We start from the raw sequence: 24,476 nt of genomic DNA, 5'->3' as shown, positions 1-24,476 counted from the left end.
GCAGCAAAATAGTCCAGAAATGGAACACCTCGATAGGAAATTGGTAGGTCATGTACTGCTGACCGCGCAGCAGTGTCTGCCTGTTCATTGCCCTGTATGTCGACATGACCAGGGACCCAACAAAAAACAATATCTTTATGTTTGGTAGAGATACGGCGTAGCCAAAGTTGGATACGGAGAACTAGGGGATGAGATGTATCAAATTTTCGTATAGCCTGTAGAGCACTAAGGGAGTCTGAGACTACTACAAATGATGACACAGGCATAGATGCGATACGAATAAGTGCTGCAAGAATGGCATACAGTTCAGCAGTAAAAATGCTAGCTGAAGATAGTAAATGCCCCCGTACGACGCTGTCCGGAAACACTGCTGCGAATCCGACGCCGTCTGAAGACTTAGAGCCATCTGTGTACACAGCGGTGGCATGAGAATGGGAGTGGAAGTGATCAAGAAAAAGAGAGCGGGAAGCCACCGTAGGCAGTTGAGCTTTCGAGCAAGGGAGTGAGAAAGAACAGACCCGAACAGCTGGAACTTCCCAGGGGGGTAGGGAAAAGTGAGATGCTACATGAACATATAAAGGTGGTAACTGAAGGGAAGACAAGAGTGAATGTAGGCGAAGAGAAAAGGGACGGAGCAAACAGGGGCGGCGAACGAATAAAGAATGTCTACGAATATCGGAGAGCAAGTTTGTGATCGGTGGCTTCGACAGTGAAAGGGTTAACCATTGTTTATATTTATTTAATGCTCAGTAAAATTTGCAGATGTTGAGATGAGTTCTTTGGCTTATAATGAGTTAACTAAATGCTATGTCTTTCAGCACTGTCTTGGGAGAAACCCTTACCAGGTAACTTTGTAGGGAATTATGTGGAGGCTGCTAAAGTTGGTATTGCTCAAGGACCCTTGGACAGTAAGGTAAGAAATATGCAATATAATGTAGCAACACACAGCAGTGACTACAATGTAAATCTTAGCATTCCTCAACATGAAGGAATTATCTACACATTCAAATGTTCTGTTAGCAGTGCTTAAATTATCAAAAGCACCTGATTCATATATCTTTAACCCTTAAACTGTCCAAACGTAGATCTACGTTTTTTCAACATTTGAAAGTATGTAAAGAAACAGATTTTTTTTTTTTTTACATTTGAAAACGTATAAAAAACTTTGATCTACATTTATTTTTGTTATATTTGAGAACATGTTAAAAAAAACGTAGATCTACTTTTGGAGCACTATGCATGTGAACGTAAATTTGTTTGGAAGACAGGAATAAATAAAGGGGATGTAAATAGTGTGCTGAAAATATCTAGCCTAGACAGGACTCGCAGCAATGGTTTTAAGTTGGAAAAATTCAGATTCAGGAAGGATATAGGAAAGTACTGGTTTGGTAATAGAGTTGTGGATGAGTGGAACAAACTCCCGAGTACAGTTATAGAGGCCAGAACGTTGTGTAGCTTTAAAAATAGGTTGGATAAATACACGAGTGGATGTGGGTGGGTGTGAGTTGGACCTGATAGCTTGTGCTACCAGGTCGGTTGCCGTGTTCCTCCCTTAAGTCAGTGTGACCTGACCTGACTAGGTTGGGTGCATTGGCTTAAGCCGGTAGGAGACTTGGACCTGCCTCGCATGGGCCAGTAGGCCTTCTGCAGTGTTCCTTCGTTCTTATGACTGTTTACGGGTTAAGAGTTAACACTGAAGAAAGCTGAAATGTCCTGAGAGAACTACCTTGTGAAAGCCTCAAGAATGGTCATTCCCAGAGAATGGAAGTTTTCAGTGATAGATTTGTAGGTATGGATAGTTAGTCAGTTCCTGTAATAAACTGTAAAAAGAATTTTGTATTATCGTTCATTTTATAAAATTCTTTGTCCGTCAGAGACTTCATCACTTCTGGAATACAGCCTCTAATTACATAACGATGGAGTTCTGTTCCTCAGACTATGTCGGTAAACGAGAAGCATGCTAGAATGGTAGTGGGTTTGTGTCAGCCATCTTCGATAATGTTTTAATGTCACTTTTGCACCATCTGTAACATTTCTGGTATATTATTAAATGTTTATACAGTAGTGTACTGTTTATTGTAATGAACAGAAGAGAGGAAATCAGCTCTAATATACATTATTTAGGTATACATACTGGTCAGAGAGCCCATCATAAGTCCAGGTCATTAGTAAACAAGTATGCCACTAAGTGAGGAGAGGCTGTATATAGGGCCCGGTGGACATGTCTTCTCAATACAATTCCATAAACTGCTTGTTAACATGCTTGTTGCTATATTCTACCATTAATATTGAGTACTAGTCATTGTGCCTGCCTTTGTAGTTTATAGTGTGATATGGTTGATCATCCCTCGTTGACAAGAAAAAATGCTGATTTCATTAAAATTTTGTTTTGACCCTCTTCAAATAATAAGATTTAAAATTAGATTTTACTACACAATTGACAATGTTCACATTCACAGGAAGAAATTCAGCTAGACCAAGAAATCCTGCAACATTTGCAAAAAAAAATGCAAGAAAAAGGACCCACCAAGGTAACTCGAAAGTCCGAGGGTAATGCAAAAGATGAAGAGAGAGAAAACAAAGAACCTGAAGATAAGGGTATGATTGTTTTAACTTGTAATATATTCAAAGTGTATTTTTTGTTGCATAACTTGAGCACCACCTTATTTTAATATCTTTTAAAACACTGAAAAATGAAGAAGTACGTATAGTATACATGTATATGTATTTTCTCCAGCTGTGTTTCCTTATGTTGGCAAGGGAGTATATAAATAAGACGATACAGTGCTAGGATTAGCTAAATTTCCAGCAAGTGCAATATCTCCATAATGAAGTACCGTGTTTTGCACTTGTCGTTTCTGTGCTTGTTGATTCAGACATCATCTTATAAGCGGTAAGGACACTATTGCTGCCCAATTAAAATACTTCCCTTCAGAATTAAAATAGCTGTTTTAGCTAAATATTATTTGACTGCATACAGCATTCATCATTTTTGTTATCCATGGGGAAGTGGAACAGAATTCTTCCTCCATAAGCTGTATGTGTCGTAAGAGGCGACTAAAATGCCGGGAGCAAGGGGCTAGTAACCCCTTCTCCTGTATATATTACTAAATTTAAAAGACAAAACTTTTGTTTTTCCTTTTGGGCCACCCCACCTCAGTGGGATACGGCTGGTACGTTGAAAGAAAAAGAAAGATTTCTGAAAATTGCAAGATGGTGTAAAAGGAGATGAGAGATTAAAACTTGTTAGACAAGAATGTTTGATGATTAAAATCTGTGTTTGGAATATACATCAGTAGTTCTTAAGTATCTTCTGCCATCTTGCAGGGAAAACGATGTGCCATTCAGATGTAAAATGAAGTCTATTTAAGTTCCACTAATTAAATTTTTGCCAAATCCATGTAAGGAGGATTCAGATTCCTCTAATATGCTGTGAAAATTATTCTGATGCTAGAATTTTTCCTCATTCCTTCCTCTTTCCTTCTCTTCTGCCTCCTCCAAGTTATCAGTATAATTGCAAAATGTTTAAAATTTTGCAGTGAAATTACTGAAGATTTGCTGGAAAGTCTATAAGAATTCCATGGTGGGAAACAGTTGATGTGTTAAAAAAAAAATCATTAATATTCATATTTCAGCTTCATTGAAAAACTTAAGTATCATACACAATACACAAATAACCCGCACATAAAAGAGAGAAGCTTACGACGACGACTTTGTAAATGGTCCAGTTCGGACCGAAACGTCGTTGTAAGCTCTTTTATGTGCGGGTTATTTGTGTATCGTTCCAGTAACGGTATTGTGCCTTTTTTTGTTATTGTTACTTAAGTATCATTTGCTTGTTAAAATGTGCTAAAGTACCTGGTGTGACCTCGTAACTAACCCTCTCAGCATCCCCACCCCAGAACTTGAACTTGTCTAGGCATGTACAGTCTCTTGCTTCTCCTTTTCTTTTAATTAGACATACCTTGATGCTAATGATGGACTCAATTAATTCAAGGAATTAAAAGTATTCTCCCCTTAGATCAGATGTGATTACATCCCATTCCCCAGGTGCTGTATGACCCCTTTGGGTTTAGTGCTTCCCCATAATTATAAAAATGTCCCCATTCACCCACACTTCCCTCTGCCATCTGGCACTGTATGACCCATAGATTTAGCAATTCCTTGTTAATATAAGGCTATTGCACTTTAAAAGATACAGCAGTAGCATCAGCCCTGAACACACTGATACGAGTGTTATTGTAGAGTATACTGTGTATAACATTCCAGTTTTATTTAGACATGTATAGTGCAGAATCATTTAATAGTAATTTTTTTGCAGTGAGAAATCAAAACCAACAGAAGAGAACTTATCAAAGAAAACCAGTCAGAAATTTCAACAAAAATAGGAATGTGCCTGGTAATGATTTTGTTTCAGTTCATTGGGGTAGTGTCAAGAAACTGGTGGTAGTGTTTCTAGAGTATTTCTCATAATTTGTGGTAGTGGTGGCAGTGGCAACAAGTCAACAAACTGGTGGTAATATATGTATAATTCATGGTGGTGGTAAAGTTTGTGTATATATACTGTATAATGCAAGATGGTGGTAATCAACAAACTTCTATAATTCATAGTGGTGATAAAATGGAATACAATTTTATTGCTTTGTGGTACAAATAATGTATTTTACACATATTTATTTATTTTATGTCTTTGCAAACAGTACATTGAGATTTTGTATTTACAATAGTGGGTTGCAATGCAAAGAGAGCCTCTATTATGCCTAGGCATTATGGGCCAACTTAACATTGTTGGCTTACAGTCTACTTAATACTAAGGAGTATATCATAATTGTACAGTAGGATAGTAATTATAAATGAATCAAAATTTGTATAATACAAAGATATATTTATATTCAAAAATGCTTTTTGTGTAAACAATGATTCAATTATATTCCTGTCAATGTTGGTAGGCACAAAAAAACACTAATTATCCAATGCATTTTGAGCTAACTGGTGGTATCTTATTTTTTTCCAGGTGGTGATGGTCAAACAGTTGGTTTTGGTTTTGCAACTTTTCCAGGTGGTGGTCAACAAATAAACAGGTCACAGACAGTGTTGCCTTCTGTCACAGATGCTGAATACAGTAGAATCAGATTAAACAATAATGGGAGAATCTTTGAATTCTCAGGTGGTTATAGTCAAGTTGAAAATACAAGGCCAGGAACATCTGGAACTCAAGTAGGACTAGAATCTAGTCGATCATCCATAAGTGAGGTGGCTCAGCATTATGCTTATGGAATCTCTGGAGCGCTAGAGGGACAGGGCAACGCAGATAATTGGCATCAGGTGGGTAATAGTTTTCGACCAAACACACACTATTTGGATACGTGGATGCAGCAATATCGAAATAACATTTACCAAAAGGGTTTTGATTGGCCAGCTGTGGACCTGCCAAATCAGGTTAATAATTCAGCATATATTAACCCCAATTTCCAGCAAGATACTAGCCGGCAGTTTTCACAGCAGGGGCGTAATGTTCAAGCATCTCGGTATTTTTGGAACAACTATCCAACATCTAACTTTCCTTGGAATTGTAAGAGGTAAAACAAAGTTTGTAGACAGTTTGAGTAAAAATTACAAAAACTGTTTTTGATATTTTAGTACTTTTATATTAAAGCAGGTGTTGCTGGTTTTATGTACCACAACCCAATCCTGTGGATGGTAATTTTGTTTTGTTACATAAGCACATAATAATATTATGCAGAAAATTCGGAGTGTGGAAATTAGGAAAAGGTGTGGAGTTAATTAAAGCATTAGTCAGAGGGCAGAAGAGGGGTTGTTGAGGTGGTTTGGTCATTTTGAGAGAATGGATCAAAGTAGAATGACATGAAAAGCATATAAATCTATAGGGGAAGGAAGGCGGGGTAGGGGTCGTCCTCGAAAGGGTTGGAGAGAGGGGGTAAAGGAGGTTTTGTGGGCGAGGGGCTTGGACTTCCAGCAAGCGTGCGTGAGCGTGTTAGATAGGAGTGAATGGAGATGAATGGTACTTGGGACCTGACGATCTGTTGGAGTGTGAGCAGGGTAATATTTAGTGAAGGAATTCAGGGAAACCGGTTATTTTCATATACATATATAGTCGGACTTGAGTCCTGGAAATGGGAAGTACAATGCCTGCACTTTAAAGGAGGGGTTTGGGATATTGGCAGTTTGGAGGGATATGTTGTGTATCTTTATATGTATATGCTTCTAAACTGTTGTATTCTGAGCACTCTGCAAAAACAGTGATAATGTGTGAGTGTGGTGAAAGTGTTGAATGATGATGAAAGTATTTTCTTTTTTTTTGGGTCACCCTGCCTCGGTGGGAGACGACCGACTTGTTGGGGAAAAAAAAAAAAATTGTCTAAACAGTTTAATGAATTCTATGCTAGACCTATCGTGTGTATGTGTGTGGTAGGTTAGTGGCATCAGTAGAAGTTTTGCTTAGTTTCTGGGTCAAATTTTTAAGCAGTTTTGTGGCAGTTATTTAACCCCTTGACTGTCGCAACCCCAAATCCTGAGGTGTCTCCTGGTGTCGCAACACTCCCCCCCCCCCCCCCAATCTTATGAAATGATAGAGAATCTTTTCCCAATTGTAATGACACCAAAAGAAGGAAATTTGATGGTAAACTGACAGAATTATGATCTCGCGAAGTTAGCGACCTCTGCAATATTTACGAATCGCCAATTTCGCCCACTTTGAGCCCTATTTTTGGCTAATTCCATTGTTTCAGTCGACCAAACTCATAGCTATTTCTTTAGAACTCCATCCTCTTCAAGGGGGGCTCCTTGGCGTGGTGAAGAGGCTCTTGGTCTGAGGAATTAGACCTGTCGGTCTTCTTCCTCAGACCGAACCTAATTACCCCCCATTCTCCCCTCCCCTATCCCATCCTCCCATTTTTCCATTCCTCCTCCTCCTCCCCACCCCTCCCTTTTGTCCTTCCTCTTTTTGGCCTTTGGGATTTCTCCCACAGGCACGCTAGTTCCTAGGTAGGGGAAAGGACACCGGGGTCCATCCCATTCCGTTGAGGTTCTTGGCGGTGGTGTAGTTTGCCGTGGAATCTGGATCGCCTGGGGATGTCCCGATCCCTCTCCGGTATCCCGGAGTAGCTTTGGGTGTCTTTCGGGCGACTGGTGTATCTCTGGAAGCCACCTTTCGGATTCCGGGGGTGGTAGCCGAAGGAGGTATGCTTTGTGGCGGATATCCGGCCGCCCTCTCTTTTGTCCACCGAGGTAGCTCGGCAGATGTGAGGTTGCTATCCCGGATTGCTGGTTTACTGGCATGAAGGGTAGGGTATGGCACGGGTTCCATGCTGCATCTGCACTACTAGCGGTGCTGAGGTCCTCTTGGGCGCGGAGGGAGATTTCCGGCCCTTTCATTCCTCCTGGGAACTATTCCTCCCCGCTCCCCCCTTCTTTTATTCTTTTTTTTATATTTTTTCTTTCTTTTTTTTTCTTAAAAACAAAAAGCAAAGGAGTAACCTAACCATGGAGAACCCAATCCATGAAACCACTACCCCCGGGCCCCTTCTTGATACCGCACCCCATTCTGACCCTGCCTTGTGTTTAGACCACTCTTCGGACACTCCTGATGCCCCTGTACCTCTTGCTGGTGCTGTTTCCTCACCTGCTTCAGGTACCGGGGCTTCGACTGACTCCTTCGATTTGATTGAACTCCGCTCTCCTTTGACTATGCTTCCAGCTTCTCCCTCTACGGTACGGCAATTTTCGAATCGCCCGCCCATTTCACGCCGGACCAACTCCGGTCCTACTCCTAAATGCCAATGTCAATCTCCTGATGATGCTCCTTTGTTACCTTCCCATTCTACTCGGAAAAGACTGACACGTCAAGCACTCCCTCTCCACGCTCGGTTTCGGACCATACAATGGACTAAATTCTTTACTTTAAGACTGACTTCTTCTTCTGCCTACCTTTCTGACCACAGTATTGGCAAAGCACTCCTGTGTCATGTTGGTAGAGATATTTCATTTCATGCTCTCAAGAGCGGTACGCACATCGTCACTGTCCAGAATGCTACCCAAGCTCATGATCTTTCTCTCCTTTCGAATATCGATACTACTCCTATCACTATTGAAAAACATCTTTCTCTCAATTCTTGTAGTGGTACTGTCATTCTGCCCCATACCATAGTCCAACAGAATTTCCAGTCATGTGGCAATGACATTCTTGAACAGCTGGAACTCCAGGATCTCCCAATCCTCAAAGTAGACACTTATGTCCTTCCTGCCCGGGGGCGGAGATGTTACCCTTGCAATGTGGCTCGTTTAACTTTTGACAGCCGAGAACTCCCGTCCTCTGTATATGTCGCGGGACATAAGTTACAAGTTCGAAAGGTGATACCTACACCGCAACAATGTAGAAATTGCTGGCGTTTTGGCCACCCAGCGAAATATTGCAGATCTATGGCCGAATGCCCAGTCTGTGGTGCCGACGACCATTCTAATACATCTTGCAGTCACCCTCCATCTTGCCTTAATTGTAATGAAGCTCACCCTTCATACTCCCGCCGTTGCCAGGTCTACTTAAATGAACGTGAAATCCATTGCCTCAAAGAGGCAGGTCTCCCTTATGCTATGGCAGTTACTCATCTCCGCCTCCAAGGGAGACTACCCCGTGTTTCTTATTCTCGTGTTTCCAAACATCCTCCTACTTCTGGGGTCCCATCTTCTGCAGCCTCCTCTGTTGTTACCCCTCCCATAGCCACTCCGGCATCTAATCCTTTTGCTGTCCTTGGCTCTGACGTCCCGACTACAACTCAGTCTGTTCTCACATCTTCGCGTCCTTCCTCACAAGCCCCAGTATCGACAAGACCTCGTACGACACCTAATACCAATCGCCCCTCTACTTCTCAGAAGTCCAAAAAATCCACATTGCTCAAATCTTCTTTGCCCCTTCCTTCCCTTCTTCCACCTCCACACTTTACCTTTCCAGTCTCTGTACCTAGTTCTTCCCCTCTCTCTGGCTCTATTACAAGTGTGAAGATTCACCCTCCTCCTCGTACTATGCCTTCCACCCCCGTCCCCTCCCAAGTTTCTCCCTCTTCTGCCACCTCCTAGGTTTCTGCCTCCTCTGTCCCCCCCCCCCCCACACTTCATCTCCAGTCCCTTACACTCTTCCCTCCCCCTCTACTTTGGTACAGTCCATTACTGTCCCAATCTTTACTCACCCTCCTCCTTCTATCTCCAATATGGTCTCCCATACATCTTTGAATTCAGAAACACTTGAAGCCATTTCAGAATATATTGCAGAGACTAAACCTTCAATGGACACTGATTCACTTCCTGTTCCTTCTCTTCCCTCTCCTCCATCTTCACAACCCCATTCTTCGCAACGCTCCGTTCCTTCGCTGCTTGAACGTCTTCCAATGCCACCACATGATGACTTTTCTAACCCCTCTAGTCCGTAGGTGCCTTTACCTACAGATTCCTGGTATTTTCTTCATCGCCAATCATGGCCTATTTACAGTGGAATATACGCGGCCTCAGGGGTAATCGGGGTGAGCTTCAGATGTTGCTTTCCAGGTTTTCCCCTGTTGGTGCTTGCTTACAAGAACCAAAATTACACTCTGCTGTTTTCCAACCTATCTCAGGCTATAATTTATTGTATTCTTCGGATCCTTTCTCGGATGGGACCTTTAATGAAAGTGCCCTTTTTCTACGCAGTGATATTCCGTACTGTCAACTATTTGTCCATACCTCGCTGCATTACACTGCAGCCCGTATCCACTTGAATAAGTGGTTTACAATATGTTCTTTATATCTCTCTCCTCGAGCATTTTCTATCCCAGACTTTGCCTTTCTTGTTTCATCCTTACCACCACCACTTCTGTTACTTGGTGATTTTAATGCCCACCATTTCCTCTGGGGGGGGGGGTCTCATTGTGACTCACGTGGCATCCAGTTGGAGGCTTTTCTCGCCTCTCACCCCCTCCATGTTTTAAATACGGGTACTCCCACCCATTTTGATCCTCGTACTCATACTCTCTCTTGCATCGATCTATCAATCTGCTCTTCCTCCACTGCACTAGACTTCACCTGGTCTGTTCTACCGGACTTACATGACAGCGATCATTTTCCAATCATTCTTACTTCTCCTTCCTATTCACCACCTTTCCGTAGCCCTCGCTGGCAATTTGATCGGGCAAATTGGGATCTTTACTCACACCTCACTGCTTTTAGTGAGGTTCCTTCTTCATCCTCCATTGATGAGCTCCTACACATCTTTTCGACGTCAGTTTATACCGCAGCTTCTCATTCTATACCCCAAACCTCGGGCAGGCATTCTCAGAAGTGCGTGCCTTGGTGGTCTCCTGCTTGTGCTCGTGCAGTACGTTTGAAACGCGCTGCATGGGGCAGGTACCGGTACAATAGAACCGCTGAGAGACTTCTTGATTTTAAGCAGAAGCGTGAGATCGCTCGCCGTGTCATCCGTGAAGCTAAACGCACTTGTTGGCGAGACTGTTTCCACCATCACCTCTGCTTCTTCTATGAGTGCAGTCTGGAAAAAAGTGAGGAAATTGAGTGGTAAATACTCTCCTGACCCGGCTCCTGTTCTACGGGTCGCTGGTGTTGATGTAGCAAACCCTCTCGACGTTGCCATTGAACTTGGCACACATCTGGTCCGTATTTCCTGAGGGCTCCATCTATGCCCCTCGTTTCTTTCCTCAAAGTCTGCCAGAGAGTTAGTACCCTTGGACTTTTCTTCTCTCAGAGAAGAACAGTATAATGTGCATTTTACACTTCAAGAACTAGAGGCAACGCTCTCAGCTTGCCGATCATCGGCAGCTGGGCCTGACGACATTCATATTCGTATGTTACAACATTTACATCGGTCAGCCTTTGTAGTCCTCTTACACCTCTTCAATCTTATTTGGGCACAAGGAGTTCTTCCCCAGCTGTGGAAATCTGCCATTGTTCTCCCTTTCTGCAAACCGGGTACTACAGGACATGATGCCTCCCACTATCGTCCCATCGCTCTTACTAGTGCAGTTTGCAAAGTGATGGAACGTCTCGTAAACCGACGTTTAATGTGGTATTTAGAGACGCACAACAGTCTCTCCGCTAGTCAATATGGCTTTCGTAAGGGTCGTTCTACCATAGACCCCTTACTACGCTTGGATACGTATGTTCGTAATGCCTTTGCGAATAATCACTCGGTTATTGCCATATTTTTTGACCTTGAGAAGGCATATGACACAACTTGGAGGTATAATATTTTGGCCCAGGCCCATTCCTTAGGCCTCCGAGGCAATCTACCATCCTTCCTTAAGAACTTTTTAACTGACAGACATTTCCGTGTTCGAGTCAATAATGTTCTTTCCCCGGACTTCGTCCAAGCTGAAGGTGTCCCTCAGGGATGTGTTCTAAGCACAACACTTTTTCTCCTTGCTATAAATGATTTGGCCTCTGTTCTTCCACCCAATATTTGGTCATCACTCTATGTTGATGACTTTGCTATTGCTTGTGCAGGCGCTGACTGTCATCTTATTGCAGTTTCTCTCCAGCATGCGGTCGACCGTGTTTCCACTTGGGCCACCACGCATGGGTTTAAATTTTCAAGTACCAAAACTCGCCAAATTACTTTCACTAGACGCTCTGTTATCTCCGATCATCCTTTGTATCTCTATGGCTCCCGTATCCCCGAACGTGATAGTCAGGTTTCTAGGCCTTCTCTTTGACCGTAGGTTATCCTGGAAACCTCACATTACCTCTCTGAAGGCAACTTGTCACAGCCGGCTAAACCTTCTTAAAACCCTTGCTCATCTTTCCTGGGGAGCTGATCGTCGAACTCTGCTTCGCCTACATTCAGCCCTCGTTTTATCGAAACTCGATTATGGTGACAAGATTTATTCCGCGGCCTCTCCTGCTACTCTCTCTAGCCTTAACTCTATCCATCGCCAAGGATTACGTTTGTGGCTTGATGCTTTTCGCTCTTCCCCTGTTGAGAGCCTCTATGCAGAAGAGAATGTTCCATCCTTGTCTGATCGCCGTGATGCCCATTGCCTTCGTTACTATGTACGCTCTCATGATCTACACAATCCTTCCATTTATAGAATGGTCACCGATATTAGTAGACATTCTTTATTCGTTTGCCGCCCCTGTTTGCTCCGTCCCTTTTCTCTTCGCCTACATTCACTCTTGTCTTCCCTTCAGTTACCACCTTTATATGTTCATGTAGCATCTCACTTTTCCCTACCCCCCTGGGAAGTTCCAGCTGTTCGGGTCTGTTCTTTCTCACTCCCTTGCTCGAAAGCTCAACTGCCCACGGTGGCTTTCCGCTCTCTTTTTCTTGATCACTTCCACTCCCATTCTCATGCCACCGCTGTGTACACAGATGGCTCTAAGTCTTCAGACGGCGTCGGATTCGCAGCAGTGTTTCCGGACAGCGTCGTGCGGGGGCATTTACTATCTTCAGCTAGCATTTTTACTGCTGAACTGTATGCCATTCTTGCACCACTTATTCGTATCGCATCTATGCCCGTGTCATCACTTGTAGTAGTCTCAGACTCCCTTAGTGCTCTACAGGCTATACGAAAATTTGATACATCTCATCCCCTAGTTCTCCGTATCCAACTTTGGCTACACCGTATCTCTACCAAACATAAAGATATTGTTTTTTCTTGGGTCCCTGGTCATGTCGACGTACAGGGCAATGAACAAGCAGACACTGCTGCGCGGTCAGCAGTACATGACCTACCAATTTCCTATCGAGGTGTTCCGTTTCTGGACTATTTTACTGCAATAGCTACCCACCTTCGCACCCGTTGGCAACAACGTTGGTCAACTCTGCTCGGTAACAAACTTCATTCTATTAAACCGAGCATAGGTTACTGGCCATCTTCTTGTCATCAGTGCCGAGGTTGGGAGACCACTCTCTCCCGCCTTCGCATTGGTCACACTCGTCTTACTCATGGGTATCTCATGGAGAGGCACCCTGTTCCTCTCTGTGAGCAGTGTCAAGTTCCAGTATCGATTAGCCACATTCTGTTAGACTGCCCCCTCTATCAACGAGCACGCAGAATTTACCTCCAACGTCGTCTTCGTTCTACTACTCTCTCTTTACCTTCCCTTCTTGCTGATGGACCCTCCTTTAATCCTGACTCTCTCATCGACTTCTTGACAACGACTGATTTACTCCATAAACTCTGATACTTTTCACACTCCCCTCAGCCCTTTCTAGTTCAGTCTCTTGCTGCCCTTTACCCTTTCACCATCCACTGCCCCGCTGTTATCCGTAACCTATTACTCGTCCATCTCCCTTTTGCCACCTGATGCCCTCGCTTCCTTCCTGCCCTGCAGCGCTGTATAGTCCTTGTGGCTTAGTGCTTCTTTTTTATTATAATAATAAATAATAATTTAGAACTCCATTTTTGTTATCAATTGAGTACAAGAAACTGCCCATTTACCAATTTCAACTACCCAATAACATGGTCAGAAATTTGCAATTTGGCCAATTTCACGAAAATTGAAAAATGACAATTTCAAAATAGGATCTAGAATGAACAATGCAGACATTCCTGGCTCTAAAATAACATTTTCTTTGTTCATCAGTCACGTCTCCAGGCCCCTCTGATATTACTCTTGCTTTCTATTTTGAATTTTTACTCAAAAAATAGAAGATTTACTGTTATGCAGACTACTGCAATATTGTAATAATTGTATAAATAATGTCAACCCGTTCATGACTGCATATTAGAATGGCTACTTGGACATTTATTGGAAAATGACATCATTTGTTTACTTTTGAACATTGGCAAAAATCAAACATTTCCTCTACTTTGGGCTCCATTTCAAGGTTCTTCTCATAGTAAAACCTAATCAAAATCACCTCTATTTCTATATGTTTTCCATTCTATCAAATGAGCAAGAAAACGAGAATACAACCATAAATACTATACAAAAATAGACCACAAAGTCAGCATTTTAATTAAAAATAATGGTCAGTTTTTTTTTTCTCGTTATTCACCGTGTGCTGCAGGATTTTTTTTTATATGGTGCACACTGACCACACAGACCCGTTCTCTCACATGTGGGCCTACCAGCTTTCTCCTGCTTGATTTGAAGCCGCTAGAATTTGAGTATATTGTCAAAAACGGTGGCTTGTAAGACATATATATACTACCAAAACAGTCAAAGGGTTAAGTAGGCAAAGGCAGGGTACAATATTTTGCTGAAAGATCTAGTTATGCTGGGAGCAAGGGGCTAGTAACCCCTTCTCCTGTATATATTAATAAATGTAAAAAGAAAGACTTGTTTTTCTTTTTGGGTCACCCTGCTTTTGTGGGATACAGCCAGTTTATTAAAAAAAAAAATTGGTTATGTTGATTTATCACAATTCACCTACACTGAAGAGGGAGTAACTTTCCATCATAAATTTTTTCTTTAATACAACTTTCCTTCTAATTGCTTACTTGACTACCTCCCATTTCCTAAGTTCTATTTAATATTTAACCCTTATGGGTTTTATGATTATATAGTATTGTAAATATGTACATATTACAGTGGTATATCATGTTACGATGGGCTGGAGTTACAGTAATTTGAATTACAATTTGCCCTCGTAAAGGAATTCAGTTTCGAGTTGTGAAAAATTTGATACGATACGCATTTGTGATAGAATTATGCCATCTTTTGTGTTACTAAGTCATCATGGCCCCTAAAGTGCACAGTAAAAAGTCAATTTCTTTGAATTTCAAACGAGAAATTGTGAAAAACATGATGCATTGGTGAGTGATTATGGCCTTCCACAATCAGCTCTGTCTACTGTTAAGGAAAGACATTATCAAGCCTATTAAAGTGACTGACAGATCTTAGCTAGTGGGGGAAAAAGGTAAGAGAAATTATCATAGATTTTGAAAGACTACTGCTATTGTGGATAAGAGGCCCTTGTGGGTTTAGGCATTTGTTTTGACTAAATATTGTGGATAAGAGAAGCAGATAAGGGGAGATATAGTGCCTGCAAGTTATATCTGTCACCATGCAAGTCTGATGTCTAATAAAAGTTGCACTTCCAGCAACTAGAAATGAATTACCATAAAACCATGTATTTTGGGGCTTTAGTTTTGAGATACAATGTGTCTCTTGGAATGGGCTAATATTGTAACTTGTGAGACCACTGTACTTGCCTCATTGGTAATATACTTCATGTATTCTTTTGTGCTCTGCTCCCAAAAACCTTAAAATGAGGTTAATCTAATTTATTTTATCAGCCAGTTTCAAAAATTAATCTTCAGTCTCCCCCCCCCCCCTAACAAGTCGGCCGTCTCCCACCGAGGCAGTCTTTACTGAGACTTAATACAGGAGGTTTCTAGTAAAGGATGATGAATATTCACTTTGTCAAGTATACTTTATTTTACTTTACCGAACAAACTCGAGCTTCGTTTATCCTAAACTTGCCGAATTTTTTTTTTTCATCTCTTGTAAATATTATAACATGTTCTCCCTTTAAGGAACTCTTCCTCCCCCCTGAAAGGGTTCTTGATCCTAGGCACTAGAGCTACCCTTTCTTCGGATCAATTCTGATTACCTCCCACTCCCCAGATCCTTTGACTCCTGGATGTAATGCTTCCTCATGAATACTGTATGACCCTTGAATACTGTATGACCCTTGAATACTGTATGACCCTTGAATACTGTATGACCCTTGAATACTGTATGACCCTTGAATACTGTATGACCCTTGAATACTGTATGACCCTTGAATACTGTATGACCCTTGAATACTGTACGACCCTTGAATACTGTACGACCCTTGAATACTGTACGACCCTTGAATACTGTACGACCCTTGAATACTGTACGACCCTTGAATACTGTACGACCCTTGAATACTGTATGACCCTTGATGCCCTCCCTTCCTTGGAACCCTAATATCTTCTTTTATGCCCCAGGCACTGAGACCCTTACAGGTTAAATGTTCCTCCCATGAAAGTAATGCATGGCTCGGTCTTGTTTAGCACTTTTTGTGAATATTATTATATGTTGTGTGGGAAGTACTGCACCCATAAGGGTCATGAAGCACCTTGGGGAATGGGATGTGATAAAATTCAAAGAAATGGAGGGTATTTCCAGTTTTTGGATCAAGAGCCCTTCACTGGAATCTAGGAACCTACCTTCAAGAGTTTTGCAAATATAATACTCAGTGTGAAGGTGAATGCAGCCATGGGCTGCCCTAATTTTCCAGTTGCCTGCAGGGGGGCTGCCTCTATACTGCTGACACTTAATCAAGGGGATTGCAATTACCCTCCCTAACCTAATTAACCATAATTCCCAGGTGCTGTGTACCCATATGGGTTTAGCACTAATACCAATTATAAAATTGTGTAGGACCATTTTGGAACGAGTGCATTTTCTATGGTTGACCAGAGCTGTATGACCCTGGTGGGTTTAGTGCTTAGTTTTGATTACAATTCTATGGTTGACAGTTTCACCTTGATTAATATCCTTTGAAGAAAAGCTTGTGTAATCTGAAGTATTAAGAACCTCTTGATCTAAGGTTTTGTACCAGCACTTCAGTTCCTTGAATGGAGCTCAGTCACGGTGTCCCGTGGCCTGGTGGCAAAGCTCTCGTTTCGCACTGTGAAGGTCCGGGTTCGATTCCCGGCAAGGTTGGAAACATTGGGCGCGTTTAATTACACTGGTTGTCCATGTTCACCCATCAGTAATAATGGATACTTGGGTGTTAGTCGACTGGCGTGGGTCGCATCCTGGGACAAAACTGACCTAATTTGAGGGAAATGCTCTGCATAACTGCTTTCTATATAGTATGTCAGTGATGTCATCTTGGCCTGTATACCTTGTACGTGTACTTGTAGTAAATAAAGATATTTATTATTATTATGCCTTCCATTCCTCAGGTGATGTATGACCCTTTTGGGTTTAGCATTCCCTCATGAATGTAATAAAGCAGTAACTAATGAAAAAGAGTAGTGATGCTTTAGGAGAGAGATGACCAAGGAACAGCAGCAGCAGAGGCAGAGTCTACCAGGGGTAATAAGTCTTCCCAGTGCCTGAGGATAGAAAGGTACAGTACAGTGTTAAGTCACATACTATGTCAATGTACTGAAAACCTGCCAAGACTTGATCATTGTTATAAACCTGCACTCAACACCACTAAAAGTTATTTATTACAGATATGTATCTCAGCCTTTTGACAAGTGTCTGTATGACCCTTGTGGGTTTAACACTTAGTTATAATAATTATTATAAGATTTATGTGTGAGTTTCGAGCACTTTTGCTACCCAGACCAGTAAAATCTATGGGTTTAGTGCTTTCCCCCCATGAATATAATAGAGAATTTGATCTGTGCTCTAGGTCCCTGAATCAAGTCTAAATACCTTCCATCCCCCCCCCCTCCACAGGCACTATAATCCCTGTGGGTTTAGTGCATTTGAATGTACAATTATAATTCACTACAGCATTGTATGACCCTGGTTGGTTTAGCACTTTTGATTGTAATAATAACAGGCCTAGGAAAAGAAAATAACTATGGTACTTGTAACTTAAATTATAGAGATCTTAGTGAAACTAAGTTCTGGTTAGCAGTAATCTAAAGGCAAGACGCAGCGCTGTATAGCCCTTGTGGCTTAGCGCTTCTTTTTGATTATAATAATAATAAAGGCAAGACAACACTGCAATAAAATTTAATACAATTCTTGGTCTCACATCAGTAAATATTAATATGACAGATACTCAGTTTATCCTTCAACTTTATATATATCCTTGGTAAGGCCTCAGATTACGCTACTCAGTTCTGGTCTCCATATTACAGAATGGACATAAATATGCTGGAAAATATATAGAGAAGAATGACGATGACGATTTCATGTATCAGAAATCTTAACTACGAGACAGACTGAAGACGACAAGGATCTCAATGGAAATAAGTCACTTTGACTCTTTTGGGGTTATCCTAGTGGGTAATTTACACTATATATGATAATTGTACTTGTGTGTACCTATACCTAAATATCAGCGCTGTATAGCCCTTGTGGCTTAGCGCTTCTTTTTGATTATAATAATGATAATATACCTAAATAAACTTACTAACTTGTACTCTGAAAAGGCGTAGAATTAGGGAATATATGATTAAAATATACAAACAGAAAACAGTAATAAATACAGGATATACCAGTTAATAACGCGTTGAAAACATTTAACCAAGTCAAGACTCGTGGCAATGAATTCAAGTTGAAGAAATTTAAAGGAAAATGGATACAGGGAAGAAATGACTTGGCAATAGAGTTGTGGAACAGAACCAAAAATTTTGGGTAACTTAAAATGTAGACTGGAGGGGGGGGGGAGTATATGCGAGTGAGATCTGCCTAACATGGGTCAATAGGCCTACCGTAGTGTTCCTTAAAGTGTACAAACACATTAATTGTACGAGTCTTACAATGGCATTCTGAGAGAGTGAGAGATGGATGGATAAATAGATTAAGTTGAGAAAGCTACAAAAGAATGTCAGTAAGCGAAGGACTTACCACCATATCCACCAGAGCCACCATATCCACCACCATAACCACCACCATATCCACCATACCCCTTCGTCTCTTGTATCAGTACAATCTGTGTCTTAACTACACCAATTGTCGCCAGTTGTGTATTAGTTGCCGTTGCTGTGCTTATAGAAGTCACCGTTGCTGTAGCTGTTGTGGTAGATGATGTGGTCACGCTTGCTGTTGTAGTTGCCGTTGCTGTTGTAGTTGCTGTTGTGGCTGCTGTTGTGGTTGCTGTTGTGATTGTGTTAACGATTGCTGTTGTGGTTGCCGTTGTGTTTACGGTTGCTGTTGTGGTTGCCGTTGTGGTTGCAGTCGCCGTTGCCGTTACTGTTGTGGTTGTCACAGCCGTTGTTATCACTGTTACCGTCTGTTTGTCGTCAGTGATAACAGTGTCAGAACAGTGAACAAATACATGGTTAATTTAAAACTATACTGTGAGTGGTAGTCACCCCAAGACTATCCTGTGAGTGGTAGTCACCCCAAGACTATCCTGTGGGTGGTAGTCACCCCAAGACTATCCTGTGGGTGGTAGTCACCCCAAGACTATCCTGTGAGTGGTAGTCACCCCAAGACTATCCTGTGGGTGGTAGTCACCCCAAGACTATCCTGTGGGTGGTAGTCACCCCAAGACTATCCTGTGGGTGGTAGTCACCCCAAGACTATCCTGTGGGTGGTAGTCACCCCAAGACTATCCTGTGGGTGGTAGTCACCCCAAGACTATCCTGTGAGTGGTAGTCACCCCAAGACTATCCTGTGGGTGGTAGTCACCCGAAGACTATCCTGTGGGTGGTAGTCACCCGAAGACTATCCTGTGGGTGGTAGTCACCCGAAGACTATCCTGTGGGTGGTAGTCACCCGAAGACTATCCTGTGGGTGGTAGTCACCCCAAGACTATCCTGTGGGTGGTAGTCACCCCAAGACTATCCTGTGGGTGGTAGTCACCCGAAGACTATCCTGTGGGTGGTAGTCACCCCAAGACTATCCTGTGGGTGGTAGTCACCCCAGACTATCCTGTGGGTGGTAGTCACCCCAAGACTCCTGTGGGTGGTAGTCACCCCAAGACTATCCTGTGGGTGGTAGTCACCCCAAGACTATCCTGTGGGTGGTAGTCACCCGAAGACTATCCTGTGGGTGGTAGTCACCCGAATATTATCCTGTGAGTGGTAGTCACCCCAAGACTATCCTGTGGGTGGAAGTCACCCCAAGACTATCCTGTGGGTGGAAGTCACCCCAAGACTATCCTGTGGGTGGAAATCACCCCAAGACTATCCTGTGGGTGGAAGTCACCCCAAGACTATCCTGTGGGTGGAAGTCACCCCAAGACTATCCTGTGGGTGGAAGTCACCCCAAGACTATCCTGTGGGTGGTAGTCACCCCAAGACTATCCTATGGGTGGTAGTCACCCGAAGACTATCCTGTGGGTGGTAGTCACCCGAAGATTATCCTGTGAGTGGTAGTCACCCCAAGACTATCCTGTGGGTGGAAGTCACCCCAAGACTATCCTGTGGGTGGAAGTCACCCCAAGACTATCCTGTGGGTGGAAGTCACCCCAAGACTATCCTGTGGGTGGACGTCACCCCAAGACTATCCTGTGGGTGGTAGTCACCCCAAGACTATCCTGTGGGTGGTAGTCACCCCAAGACTATCCTGTGGGTGGTAGTCACCCCAAGACTATCCTGTGGGTGGTAGTCACCCCAAGACTATCCTGTGAGTGGAAGTCACCCCAAGACTATCCTGTGGGTGGTAGTCACCCCAAGACTATCCTGTGGGTGGTAGTCACCCCAAGACTATCCTGTGGGTAGTAGTCCAAGGGTTACAGTCATATCATGGGTCCAGGAACTGAGCCTTAACAATCAATCAGTGTTATTAATACAATAATATAAAAATAATATAATTAATATAATAATAATCATTGAAAGCTGATGCAGCAGACACTTGGGTGTCTTGTGTGAGGAGACGTTTTGCCCACCAGTTGCTTCATGAGGTGATCAGTCCCTGAGGCTGGTGTTGACTTCGACAGTCTTGACTGAGGGACTGATCACCTCAAACTACTGCTACTTCCCGTCTTCCACAGTCTCCATTATTATTCACTTATTGGATTATTAAAGAAACTGGTGGTATAAACCTTGGTAATAAATACCGACAAGTTGGTTTAGAAAGACACGTAAGCAAACACTATAACATATTTATTAGAAAATGTTTCAAGGTCCCAGGACCGAAACGTTTTCTAATAAATATGTTATAGTGTTTGCTTACGTCTCTTTCTAAACCAAAGAAACTGGTGGACGAGACGTCTACACAGTATAGGTAGTCAGGTGTTGGTCATGTGTCTGGTACATACAAAGTGTGTACTCACCTTAGTACTCCGGAAGTACTTGACTTGAGTCGTACAACCCTGTCAACCAAGTAATAAAATCAGTCATACATGTGTATAATTCAGATGTATATATACAATGTGTATAATGCAGTGTATTTAATACACCCATCACGATACTCGTGTTTGTCCGAACTTCTACGAACGTTATGCTAAGTGGAATGTAATATTCATAGTCTGACTGTGAACTAAGTGTGAGGTGTGAGTGACAGTGAACTGTGGGTGTGAAGTGTGAGTCTGACAGTGAACTAAGTGTGAGGTGTGAGTGACAGTGAACTGAGAGTGAGGTGTGAGTGACAGTGAACTGAGAGTGTGAGGTGTGAGTCTGACAGTGAACTGAGAGTATGAGGTGTGAGTGACAGTGAACTGAGTGTGAGGTATGAGTCTGACTGTGAACTGAGTGTGAGGTGTGAGTGACAGTGTGAGTCTGACAGTGAACTGAGTGTGAGGTGTGAGTCTGACAGTGAACTGAGAGTGTGAGGTGTGAGTGACAGTGTGAGTCTGACAGTGAACTGAGTGTGAGGTGTGAGTCTGACAGTGAACTGAGTGTGAGGTGTGAGTGACAGTGTGAGTCTGACAGTGAACTGAGTGTGAGGTGTGAGTCTGACAGTGAACTGAGAGTGTGAAGTGTGAGTGACAGTGAACTGAGAGTGTGAGGTGTGAGTGACAGTGAACTGAGTGTGAGGTGTGAGTCTGACAGTGAACTGAGTGTGAGGTATGAGTCTGACAGTGAACTGAGTGTGAGGTGTGAGTGTGAGGTGTGAGTTTGACAGTGAACTGAGTGTGAGGTGTGAGTCTGACAGTGAACTGAGTGTGAGGTGTGAGTCTGACAGTGAACTGAGTGTGAGGTGTGAGTCTGACAGTGAACTGAGTGTGAGGTGTGAGTCTGACAGTGAACTGAGTGTGAGGTGTGAGTCTGACAGTGAACTGAGTGTGAGGTGTGAGTCTGACAGTGAACTGAGTGTGTGAGGTGTGAGTCTGACAGTGAACTGAGAGTGAGGTGTGAGTCTGACAGTGAACTGAGTGTGAGGTGTGAGTCTGACAGTGAACTGAGTGTGTGAGGTGTGAGTCTGACAGTGAACTGAGAGTGTGAGGTGTAAGTCTGACAGTGAACTGAGTGTGAGGTGTAAGTCTGACAGTGAACTGAGAGTGTGAGGTGTAAGTCTGACAGTGAACTGTGGGTGTGAAGTGTGAGTCTGACAGTGAACTGAGTGTGAGGTGTAAGTCTGACAGTGAACTGAGAGTGAGGTGTGAGTCTGACAGTGAACTGAGAGTGAGGTGTGAGTCTGACAGTGAACTGAGTGAGGTGTAAGTCTGACAGTGAACTGAGTGTGAGGTGTAAGTCTGACAGTGAACTGAGAGTGTGAGGTGTGAGTCTGACAGTGAACTGAGTGAGGTGTAAGTCTGACAGTGAACTGAGTGTGAGGTGTAAGTCTGACAGTGAACTGAGAGTGTGAGGTGAACACTAACCTGAGAGTAACCACGGTTAACATGTTGACCACCGTAGTTATTATAGTCAGTCTGAGCCAGCGTCACCACCACCAGCAGCACCAGCAGCAGCACCAGCAGTCTCCTGCAGCACCACCAGAGGAAAGACGTGGATAGTAACCAGGATACTGTATTGAGCAGACATTTCGCCAACCAGTGACTTTATTGCTAAAGTCAACTAATTGATTTTATTGTGTTTACAAACATTCAAGAATAACTCAGATTATCATTATTATTACGAATCACAAACGATATTCTTACTGTATTTTAAAAGTTACAGAATACAAGCACTCCGATGGAAATAAATCACTGTGTGTAGCTTTACTGGGTAATCCCGGGTGATTTACATACGAATTAAGGAACACTACAGAAAGCCTACTGGCCCATGCTAGGCAGGTCCTTATCAAATACAAACCCACTAACAAAAAGATTTGCCCAACCCATTTTCAACGCTAGGCGAGGAATAAGCTTTGGATACTCTGAACAAGACAACGATAAAGCTCTGAACTTGTGTAAAGTGCGTGGATAAACTTAATAAAGTGTTCCATGCGTCTCGTCTACAATGTTAATCATAATTTGTAACATTGGGGTGGAAAACTCTGAATCCGTAGGGAGTTACTCAGTGCCTGTTTGGATAATAGGGAGGGTGTTCCGGGGGTCAACGTCCCTGCGGCCCGGTCCATGACCAGGCCTCCTGGTAAAGTACTATCTTTATTATGCACCACATACCTATCCTGTGGGCGGTAGTCAAAAGATTACAGAGGTACATAATGGGTCCAGGGACTGGGCCCCAAAGTTATGATAGCTGAACTAGTTACAAAGGTAATGAACTCCAGGTAGATCTGGGCACAATCATGGCAAGTTACAAAGCCTCGTAGTAGATCAAGACCTGATCAACAAGTTCGCCCCAGGAATTGGTGGCGCTCAGGAGGCCTGGTTGGCATCACGGCTCTTCCCTTCTCTTGGAGAGTCAGTAAGAACTACACTGTCATCACCAGGTATACTCTGTACATTGTTTACTCTCCAGGTATACTCTGTATACATGGTTTAGTGAAACAACAAGCTGATTGTCTTAAATGGTATAAAATACCGATTGCTGAAAGATTTCGCCTACACAGTAGGCTTCTTCAGTCAAATAGAGAGGCAGCAAGTGTAGTAGTGAAAAATAGATGTAATCAGTCCACCAGTCTTGGTGCAACAGTATTTGAGGTGGTCAGTCCCTCTCACTTTGGGGAAGAGTTCAGCTCCATGCAGACCGTCAAGCCTAGTGTGCAGGCGAAACATTTCATCAGTAAAGATACCTAACTGTTGTACATATGTCTTAATCTTCAACTTGTCTTTATTTTATACCATTTACAACATGGCCCTTCTAGATAGACTTATCCATGAGGACTGAGTCTTAGAAATAACTCGCCATGGGTTTAAAACCCCATCTGTTCCGTGGTTCGAGTGTTTTTTTTGTGAGTGGAAGAAGTGTGATGTTCACCTCTTGGTCTGCACTCTTTGTAGGGTCAGTTTTGAGTACCTTGATGTAACACATAAAATACCTTAACATTTTGCGTGTTGGGGCTCTGGAGGAGTGATAGAGCAGAGTGTCTGAGTGCAGGAGCCCTTGGACGATCTGCAGACTGTCTGCTGCAGGAGGAACAGTAGGATGATCTGCTGACACTTCTGCAAGAGGAACTCCTGCAGACTCTGCTACAGGAGGACTCCTGGGACGATCTACAGACTGTCTGCTCTAAGAGGACTCCTGGGGCAACCTACACACAGTGTCTGCTGTAAGAGAAATACTGGGACGATCTGCTGACACTGCTACAAGAGGAACTCCTGCATGTAAATACTGAGAAAAGTTGGTACTAGTGATGTGGAAAGAAACCGCACCTTGATGTTAATGTTACCTGGGCAGTCGACCTTGTATACACACATGTATATATATATGCATCACGCATCACCTGAATTCCTGTTTCATTGTTCACACGCCTCACAGATCACCACCGTCACCACAAACACAAAAATAATGCCTTCAGAAAACCATTTCCAGTAGGATAAGACAACACGTCGAAGACCATGAAAAAAT

The 24,476-nt window shown here is 42.9% G+C and overlaps 2 protein-coding genes across 4 annotated transcripts in view; one reads left to right on the top strand and one right to left on the bottom strand.

Moving 5' to 3' along the window:
• Positions 1–6,785, top strand: part of LOC128686983 (uncharacterized) — a 34,834-nt gene extending 28,049 nt beyond the window's left edge. The window contains exons 9-12 of one of the 2 annotated variants that reach the window (XM_053774325.2): positions 819–913; positions 2,460–2,598; positions 4,322–4,399; positions 5,015–6,785. In XM_053774325.2, coding sequence (XP_053630300.2) covers positions 819–913; positions 2,460–2,598; positions 4,322–4,399; positions 5,015–5,583 — 881 coding nt within the window. In that variant the 3' untranslated portion in view covers positions 5,584–6,785. The remainder of the gene's footprint in view (positions 1–818; positions 914–2,459; positions 2,599–4,321; positions 4,400–5,014) is intronic. The other variant, XM_070082661.1, reaches the window with a different exon arrangement.
• Positions 6,786–14,373: 7,588 nt separating this feature from the next.
• Positions 14,374–24,208, bottom strand: LOC128686985 (spore coat protein SP65-like). Of its 2 annotated transcripts, XM_053774329.2 has the most exons (5): positions 23,947–24,208; positions 22,382–22,484; positions 20,894–20,932; positions 18,520–18,904; positions 14,374–17,045 (listed from the first exon to the last, which is right to left on the bottom strand). In XM_053774329.2, exons 1-5 carry the CDS (start codon positions 23,952–23,954, stop codon positions 17,017–17,019), a joined length of 564 nt encoding a protein of 187 aa, XP_053630304.1. In that variant the 5' UTR covers positions 23,955–24,208; the 3' UTR covers positions 14,374–17,016. The 2 variants fall into 2 exon arrangements, with proteins under 2 accessions (XP_053630304.1, XP_069938763.1); XM_070082662.1 differs by lacking the exon at positions 20,894–20,932.
• Positions 24,209–24,476: the final 268 nt, after the last annotated feature.

This window comes from Cherax quadricarinatus, chromosome 7 (assembly GCF_038502225.1).
Source record: "Cherax quadricarinatus isolate ZL_2023a chromosome 7, ASM3850222v1, whole genome shotgun sequence".
NCBI classification, from domain to species: Eukaryota; Metazoa; Arthropoda; class Malacostraca; order Decapoda; family Parastacidae; genus Cherax; species Cherax quadricarinatus.
This window is presented reverse-complemented; position numbering and strand designations above follow the sequence as displayed.

What these genes read in the sequence shown, in the direction of transcription:
- LOC128686985 (XM_053774329.2), bottom strand. An exon ending in TTAACCGTGGTTACTCTCAG is followed by an intron (nt 20,933 to 22,381) that starts GTTAGTGTTCAC and finishes CTTGGTTGACAG; the next exon opens with GGTTGTACGACTCAAGTCAA. An exon ending in TGGCTCTGGTGGATATGGTG is followed by an intron (nt 17,046 to 18,519) that starts GTAAGTCCTTCG and finishes TTCTATCCTCAG; the next exon opens with GCACTGGGAAGACTTATTAC.